A 9,470-nucleotide genomic window follows, 5' to 3' on the forward strand; every position below is an offset into this window, starting at 1 on the left:
TTCATATTATCCCATTTGGATTTAAGACTGACTAGGCCACTATAAAGCAACAAAACAGCCCCAGACCACCACACAACCACCACCGTGCTGGACTGTTGGTGTGTTTTCTTTTTTTCCTTTTCTTTTTTTTCCAAAATGAGAAAGTATTTCAAGCTTCATGACCGAAGCAATGGGACAAAAATCACTTGTAGAATATTTTTTCAAACATCTCAGGGATCATCAAGACGCTCTTTTGGGTTCTTTAGCAGTGATTGTGACCCCCACTGTGATCTCCTGGAATGGTCGTTTATGCTGTAATCTGGGTCAGCCACTCCTCGGATGGTTCTCTGTTCCACGTTCCCTCCATTTGTGGATAAAGGTTCTCATCGTGGTTCTGGAGGCAGAACACAACCATTCCCAGACCAATAGATGCAAATGACTGCTTCTCACCCATTGTTGAATTTCTCCAGATCATGGCATGAAGTGATACTTTTTACATTTTTAAAGGCAGTGATTTCTCGATTCTACAGATATGACTAATCAGGTCTGGGTGCAGGTTGGTAAATTAAACACAGCTTTCCCAAAAACTGGTTATTAAACCAAACTGTGACGCACCCAAGACCCAACAAAAATCTATTAACTAATTAAACAAATTGCTAACAAATAACTGCATTCTAAACAGCTAAATTACAAAAAATAAATAAATAAAATAATACAACAACTGAGCAAATAAATATGAACGAACTTAAAGAGGGAGCTAGTTATCTGAGTTCCCCCCAGAGGGGCAAGTTGGAGTTTTTCTTCCTCTAATAAATTAAGTCATTTAAAAACTAGATTATGTAGGATTATCTTTGATAATTTATTTTAAATGATCTAAAACCTTTTATCTGACACACAAGCAGACACCTGAGGATGAGAACGACCTCCGCTTTAGGCTGAACCAGGAGGTCATCAGGTGTGCCTCCATCCGGTCGCCTCTTTAAAAAAAAAAAAAGAAAAAACTTTATTCTCATCGTGGCTTTTTACTGGTGAGGAAAACTAATTCCTATTCCTCAATGGACTCATTAGTTAGCGAGTCTATTAAATACTTTAACTTATCAACTGTTGCATTAATGACAGTCGACCGGGCTTCATCCCTAAGTGTTGTAAAATCTGAATCGCTGCAGTAACTACTCTCAACCAGCAGGGGGAGCTGTGACTGAAGGCAGGAACTGAGAGCCCTTTAATCCGTCTAACGAGTACAGGGATGGTTTAACAGACACACCCTAACAGCAGCTTTAAATACAATAAAAAGAAAGGGAAAACTTGCTAAATAAAAACAGACACATCAGTTCTTTTATTCCATTTATTTATTCTATTCTTACTTCCACTTCTTACCTTTAAACGTTCTCTTTTTACAATAAAGGACATATTTCCCCAGTAACAATTAGGAGTAAATCGTTTTAGGGAGCTCCAAAAATATTATACAGCTGTACCCAATACTGTTATAATTTACACATTAATTTATACATTTACCTTTGAAAATAGGAATAAATTTACTTCTTACAGATTCTCTTTTCTACAGTATTTAGCCGTCTGTCCTCCCGTGTCGCACGATGACGAGCCGTGCACTGCTCCGGCGGCGGCGGCGAACTTTCTTTGGACGTCGGAAGCGAGTTTGAGGGAGACGAAGAGAAACAAGTCCACAAAAAACGAGTTTATATTTACAGCTCAGTTTTTAAATCGCTTTACTTAACACCAGCGGACTTCAGCCGAGGCTCGTCGGGTCAGTTTAGTTTGAGACAGAGGCGCGGAGCCGGCCCCAGGCATAAGCAAGCTGAGCAGCAGCGTAGAGCCTCAAAACCAGCAGGAGTAGAACTCCAGGAGTCCTACAATGTTTCCTCCAGTGAGGTTAACAACCTAAAACTGATCCTAAATCAGTGCCGGCAGCCTGCACAGAGGAAAATACGCTATAAGCAGCACAGTTGGCTTTTCTTTCCACGCGATACGACGACAAACTGCTTTAATCTTTAATTATCTGAGCTGCGACGGTAGTTTGAGCCCCAAGTCTAATTCCTCATTAGGGCCTCCGATGGCGTTGGACCGGCTCTGCTGCCAGGCTGGGTCAAATTCAACAGAACAGCTCATTTTATTATTATCGACAGAATGAGTCTTTGGTCTTTAAGTCAGGAATTAAAAATAACAGATCAGGCTAAAGTGCAAATGTTTTGTAAGATTTGTGGGGTTTTTCTTTTCCTCGTCTAATCCCACTGATCTAACAGCTCAGAAACAGGAAGTTAAGCGTAATAAAGCCTGCCGTGTCCACATCACGTTTTCACTCCAAGAACAAAAACAAGATCGAAAACCATTTTGTCGCCCAATTGAGAGCCAGAAAATCTTAAAAAAAAAAAAAAAAAAGACGTGATCTCGGTCAACACCAGGGTCCAGATCTTGCACTCAGCCAGGAATCTGCGTCTGAGCAGCGCCCGACTCCATCTGGGAAGACAACAGGAAAACTGCCGACTCTGCATAACGAGCCCCCTAACGAGCTCCCGGACCCTAACGAGCTCTCCCGGACCCTAACGAGCTCCCCCGGACCCTAACGAGCTCCCCCGGACCCTAACGAGCTCCCCCGGACCCTAACGAGCTCCCCCGGACCCTAACGAGCTCTCCCAGACCCTAACGAGCTCCCAGACCCTAACGAGCTCTCACCGCAGGTTTGACCAGGCGTCGATAAATCTGGTGAATTCGCTAAAACGCACAAACAGGTTTTCAGCAGAACAGGTCAGCGTGAATAAATACCGGCGCGTAAGACGAAGAGGGACGCTCACGGATGCTGTACACGCTACATGCTAGAGAAGAGCACAGGCAACTGTTTCTCCGTGTGAGACTAAAGGAATCATCTTTCCTCCGCTGTGACTATAAAAATACCTAGAATCTAAAATGAGTGTAGAAAAAAACTTTACAAGTCATTTACATCCAAGGCCATTATTATTATTTTTTTGTTGTTTTCCTCCATGGAGCGGCGAGTGAAGAGCAGTGAGAAAGAGGTGAAGGAGGAAATCTCAGACCTACTGGTGTCTCCGTATAAATCCTTCAGGTGGCAGGAGTGATTCCCAGCATGCAGATCGGCATCAGTGTCCAGGAGAGAGGTTTGCACGACGGTACCGGCTAGTCCAACGTCAGTTCCTGCTGCGCCAGCAGAAGAAAAGACGAGCAGGCCTCAATAAAAGTCCATCCAGTATTTGACCCAGCATTATTGCTACAAACGGTCTGCCGTATGCGTCTAAGCCGGCTGAAGCGACCAGACGTGGCTTCAGACGCTTCGGACGGAGAAACGCCGTCATCGTAGTGTTTGATGCTTTTCCTAACAAAGGCTGTGAAATGATCCCCCCCTCCCCCACCCGTTTCTGTCCTCATCCCTTCGTGACACACGGAAACACAAATCAAATCTTAGTGCAAAGTACAACCGTTAAATTCTACACGTACAACTTGTCAAAAATGCCGGCATTTTATAGTTGCGATAACTCACAATAATTCAGAAAAAAAAAAAAAATCTTCCCTGTTTCACTCAGCAAGATTCCTCTGGGTCCAGGCGGGCCGTACTGGTTCCCTGTAAAGCCAAATTAAAGCCAAAGCTCAGATTTCCTCCGCTGAGGTTCTGCAGAGGCCCTAAAGGAAGGAGGCGGTGCGCCATCATTAATCTTCCTGCCTGAAACACGCACCCAGATCAGAACGTGTAGCTGGTTTCTGATCAGAGGATGTTTAAGCTTCTTATTCTGCGTTACTTTGATACGAGACGGTTCCTCAGAGCAGAAAAATCAGAAAACCAGAAAAGCTTTACATGTTCCTTTCTCAGCACTCGTTTCACACAGGAAGACAATTAGCGGCGCACCGCCTCCCACTTCCCACGCAGACAATCACCCTCTTTACCGTAAATAACCATCAGCACGTCTTAAAGGTTCAGAAAAGAACCCGATTGGATGTTTTTGGGTTTGCGTTAGGATGGCGGATAGTTTCTCTGATTAGCCGTTAGCTTAACGATCCGGGACAAGCTAGCCTGGATTTATCCAAAAGTCAAGCTATGGAGCGCTTATTGGCTGAACCTCAGCTTAAAAAATGCCCAACTGGCCCTTTTAAACATCTGGAGAACGTTAGTCTGAGCAGCCAGATGCTGGAGACGTTGAGCCTGATGAGACGTGTTGGAGTCGTAGTGCTTTTCCAGCCCACCTGAAACCCAGGACCCTGTTTCATCGTAAAAATAAACCAAATAATCATAATAATAATAATAATAATAAACCCGACTCTTTCATCGTCTGACTTTGATCCCTGCAAGAATGATTGTTTTATACTTTTCATCCCATATTGGCGTCGCCGTTCTTCACACAAGCGTAGAAAAAGCAAGGGAACCTCAAACAGGACACACAAACACTAAACGGAACCCTCCAGAACTTCCTCGGGAGAACCGGCCCCGACGTCCAGCGCTTCATGCGGCTCGTGATTCAAACGCGGTTCAGCGTGGCTCAGGCGGCCTCTGATTGGTCACTACGGGTCACTATGGTGCATTTTGTAGAATGAAATACTTTCATCAACTTTGCTTTAAGGCCTTTAGGTAGAACTAGTCGATTATTTTAGATCCAGGAAAAGCTGATTGTAGAGAACGGAGGAGGGAATCTATCATTAGGGTGGGGGGGGGTTCCTCCGGCCAAATTCATGGAAGTCACCAGAACCCGAGGAGTTGTGGGGCGCAAACAGACAAACTGAACAGAAACAAAACAAAAACAAGCTTATTTCCCCCCCGACAGCCTTTAAACTTCGTGGAAATCCATCAGCGTTCGTCTCAGGAAGAAGTTTGGAGTTGTGAGCGCTGCAAGGAGGTCCGAATAAATTAATTTATACATCTTCTCCCATCGTTTCCTTCTTGCCAGTTGCTCGTTATAAATAAGTCTACAGCCTGAGGAGCTGTCTGTCCGTCCTCAGGGCAGACGGCGTCTATTTGACCTCCAGGATAGACGGGTTGGACTCCATGATGGCCACGATGATCTTGTCGATGTAGTCCTGGAGTCGGTAGTTGATCTCCTCCTGTTTGTGAACGGCCTCCATCAGCTAGGAATGGAAAAACAGAAGCCAGTCAATAAAAAAAAGAAAATAAACACTCAATCCTAACACCTCACCGAGAATTAATTACATTGTAATTAGAGAATCACGTCAGAAATTTGTTGCCGTTAAGTTCTAGTTCTCGTTAAGAACTAGAACTTAAGATGAAAGAAGAGCGGCGCCACCCTGTGTTAGAACAGGACCTCACCACTTTAGAACAAGGACATACCGTATTTTTCGGACTACAAGTCACTCCGGACTATAAAGTTTATTTCACACAATCCAAGACTAAAAACTGACATTTAATCTGGTAAATCAACTTATTAAATTACACAGCTTGCATCCACAACCAGCTGAATAACATAAAACACACCTGGGAAGTTGAATGGAGTAAATTAGCTTAAAAAGCCACCAACTCAAACCATCTTATCAGAGCATTTCGGTCTAATTACGCTGAAATCAGACCGTGAGCGTAGCGGTGCTACGTGCTAAGCTAACATTAAGACACGGATGTTTCAGACCAACATAAAGCTCAGTGCATCAGTGAAGTTTTAAACCACCCGGACATCAGAGCTGTAAGCTAGCGCTAGCTGCTGTTAGCTTCACTGACAGCCCAGTAACGGTTCTGTTGTGGTCTGGTTCCTTAGAGCTGCTCCACCCAACGCTCTGCTGTGTGAATGAATACTGAAACAGTGAAACTACACGTGTCTTCAGTGTTTGTTGTCTATAAGTTAATGTTTTAATTAATTTTTAAGTAGCAAAAGAGCAGCATATAGTTTTTACAGGCATAGAGCGCCCTCTGGTGGCCATTAGACGGTAATTTAAAACTGATAAATAAGTCGCACCTGACTATAAATCGCAGGATCGGCCAAGCTATGAAAAATAAAGTGTGACTTATAGTCTGAAAAATAAGGTAATTAGAAGTCAACAGGTTTTAGAAGCTTACATCAGCGAGGCTAGCGACAGTTTATGAGCAACTTTGGAAATGTTGGCAGGTTTTTAGAAAGAAACAAGCTAAGCAGGTTCCATGATTTAAGGCTGCACTGCAAAAATAGAACTAAAAATAAGTAACATTTTCTTAAAATGAATATATTTGCCCTTGATTTGAGTAGGTAAATAAGATTAAGAATAAGATTTTTGCACCTAAAATAAGAACAATTCATCTCCATCATCTTATTTCAAGTGCAGTATATCTAATTATCTTATTTCAGGGGCAAGAATACTCATTCCGTTGGCAAATAATCTTATTTACCTGCTCAAATCAAAGGCAAATGCATTCTTTTTAAGAAAATGTTACTTATTTTTAGTTCTGTTTTTGCAGTGTGAAAGCTCAAAAGTTCTGAAGCTGCTTTGATGAACACCTTCCTGTTATCTGCTGACGCCTCGCTCTCTCTTCCAGCCTTCTAAACGGCTTTTTATGTCTTAATTCTTCTTTTTTTTTTTTCTTAATTCTTCATTTTAACGACAGCTAACAGAGTCGTCACTCAGTAACGACTTCCACACCGAGCAGCGTTTCCAGAACGCCCTGCCGCTGATTGGTATTCTCTAGATGTCAAAAGATTGGATTTTCTGAGCGGTGGCTGCCCAGTCAGGCCAGATCCAGCTGAAACCGGCTGATTCCGGTTAGCAGCCAGTGCTTCTCCACTCAGAACGAAACACGAAGCGTTTTGGGTTCGTTTCCCGACTCGTTTCATGAACTCACTTCTGCACGCGACACGGAGCTGATCTCCGCTGCCAGAGAATCTGAGAAAGAGGCGGACATCAGGTTCTTGGCTCCCTGGATGCTCAGGTTGATGATCTGGCCGTTTAGCTCGTCGTTCTGCTCCTTCAGGGTACGGTTGTCCTGGAACGACACGCCACGTTTTTAGGAACCGTAGCCAGCCCCGGGCCGCAGCAGAGCGAGGCGCCGCAGCGTTACCTGCTTCAGGCGTCGGATCTCCTGCTCCAGCTCTGCTTCACGCGTCCGGCTCTGGTACTCCTGCAGCCCGGCGCCGGGAGTGCGGCCTCGCTTGGCCTCGGCCTCCAGCTTGTACAGCTGAAGGTGCTCCAGCTGCTTACGCAGGTCCTCTATGAGCTGAGAGGAAGAGCCACGCCGTTAGTCCCTCGCCTCCAGAACGTTTCTCCCGCTCCGGCCAATCGGCTCTCACCTCCTGCGTGTTCTCCTTCTCCTTCTGGTTTTGATGACGCTCGTGACTCAGCTTGTCGGCCATCTTCCTGCGAGCTTCGGTCTCCTCGTTCAGCCGGTCGGACGCCGTTTCCACCTCGTCCTGGAGCTTCCTTTTCTCCTGGACACGCCAGAGAACGTAGAGACGGATGAAAAACCCGAACGGAACGAGGAACCGAGAACGACACAAGCTGCTGAGTCGGCTTTACCTCCTCCAGTCTCTCGATGTTCGCTCGGAGGCAGGGGACACAGGACCTCAGCTCGCTGTTCTCGTCGTCCAGCTGCTGCAGCCTGAGGAACAGCGATCTGTTAGCCGTGCACAGAAACCACCGGCTGCAGCCGTCTCTGAAGCTACATGCAGCTTAAAAACAGCCAAACCGTCGTTTTCACTCTGTTTCCAGTGCAGAAATAACCGCCGTACCACACACGCTGCAAAAACAGAACTAAAAATAAGTAAAACTTTCTTGAAATTAGTGTATTTGTCCTTGATTTGAGCAGGTAAGTAAGATAATCTGCCAATGGAATAGGATTTTTGCACTTAAAATAGGAACAATTCATCTCCAACAACTTATTTCAAGTGCAGGATGTCTAATTATCTTATTTTTGGGGTAAAATTACTCATTCCATTGGCAGATAATCTTATTTACCTGCTCAAATCAAGGACAAATACACTAATTTCAAGAAAATTTTACTTATTTTTAGTTCTGTTTTTGCAGTGCAGGGCTGCACGGTTTGACCAAACATCTCAGAATTGTGATTTAATTTAGACATTTCTCTGCATTAACCACAAGCAACAAAGATTTCATGCAGATAAAGATGTTTGTAAACCAGGAATATTTAAAACTAGAAATGTAAATGTTTTTATTAATCAGAATATTAATATTATTCAAGAGAACATCTTGTTGAGTTGGACATCAATCCTTGTTGAACATAAAGTTCATGTGTTAAACAGTCTTAGCAGAACTTAATGCTGTGGTGAGATTCCTGAAAGTTTCTGGTAAAAACTATGATTATACAAACTCTAAAACAAATAATAAAACTAGATTAACTGACTGCTGCTGCTCTCTTCCCTTCCATGAGGAGCAAACTCACTTTAAACATAATTACCGACACCTAAAGGAAGCGTCTGATCTGTTAATTACGTTAATTAGTTACGTAGACAATAATTGTAAACTTTTGTGATTTAGAAATTGTGTCTTAAATGTGATTAATTGTGCGGTCCTAATATTAAAACGGATGAAACGATACAGAAACCCCAAAACTCAGGCCCTGTTGGGAACTTCTACAAAAAGCGGTTCTGGTTCTTGATGGAGTCGCGTCAGTCCGTCTCTGGAGGCTCCAGACGCTCCGGCCCAAAACAGACCGGACCAATCGCAGCCAGAATTACCCATAATGCAGCAGCGCCTTTCTGCTGCCATATCAGTCAAGATACATACAGAGATTTTTGTTGCTTGGTGCCTCAGAGGTTAAGAACAGCCGAATAAAACATGAATGCTCTGACTTTTTAAGACAAACGCAGCAGAAAGTTGTTTTACTGGAGCATTTTCTCCATGGCTGTACTTCTGTGATTGGTTCTAAGCTCGTTAGTCCCGCCTTTGACATCAGGCTCTACCAGCTTAACAGAGCCGCTACTAATGGAGAACCCAGTAGAACCGAGCCGTGCTGACATGGTACCAGTAGAAAAAAGGGCCCATAGGTAACAAAGCTCCCAGGCTAACTACCTCACTATAATCTTTTTAAATTAGAATTTCTTAGTCGCATCGTTTTTCTTCAGCGCTGCAGCATATTTAGCAACAACACGGTCGGTCGATAATTAATCATTTCCCAGATTTTCCTGCGTTAACATCTCAGCTGCTAAAGATGAAGATCAGAGAAGTTAGAACCCGCTCAGACTACATCTGCTCACCTGGCCTGCAGGTTTTCCAGCTCCAGCCCCTTCTCCCTCTCCAGCTTGCTGAGGGCCTCCTTGTGGCGGCGGCTCTCCTGCTGCAGCTCCTCGTCGGCCTGCACCTCCTGCTCCTTCAGCTGCTCCTCCAGGGCGTTGGCCCGGTGCACCAGCTGCAGGTTCTCCTGACGCAGCCGCGCGTGCTGCTCGCCCGACGCCTCCGACTCCTTCTCCAGCTCGGCCACACGGCGCTCCAGCAGCAGAACCTGGACCAGGACAACGGAGGGAAGGAAGGAAGGAAGGAAGGAAGAGGGGAAGGAAGGAAGGAAGGGGGGAAGGGGGGAACGAAGGAAGGAAGGAAGGAAG

At 44.7% G+C, this 9,470-nt stretch overlaps 1 protein-coding gene across 1 annotated transcript in view; it reads right to left on the bottom strand.

Moving 5' to 3' along the window:
• Positions 1–4,273: 4,273 nt before the first annotated feature.
• Positions 4,274–9,470, bottom strand: part of rab11fip3 (RAB11 family interacting protein 3 (class II)) — a gene marked incomplete in the record, with an annotated part of 30,204 nt that continues 25,007 nt past the window's right edge. The window contains 6 exon segments of the mRNA XM_036132126.1: positions 4,274–5,064; positions 6,758–6,898; positions 6,974–7,129; positions 7,203–7,340; positions 7,429–7,510; positions 9,126–9,370. Coding sequence (XP_035988019.1) covers positions 4,951–5,064; positions 6,758–6,898; positions 6,974–7,129; positions 7,203–7,340; positions 7,429–7,510; positions 9,126–9,370 — 876 coding nt within the window.

The sequence above is a fragment of the Fundulus heteroclitus genome, unplaced genomic scaffold, assembly GCF_011125445.2.
Source record: "Fundulus heteroclitus isolate FHET01 unplaced genomic scaffold, MU-UCD_Fhet_4.1 scaffold_47, whole genome shotgun sequence".
NCBI lineage: Eukaryota > Metazoa > Chordata > Actinopteri > Cyprinodontiformes > Fundulidae > Fundulus > Fundulus heteroclitus.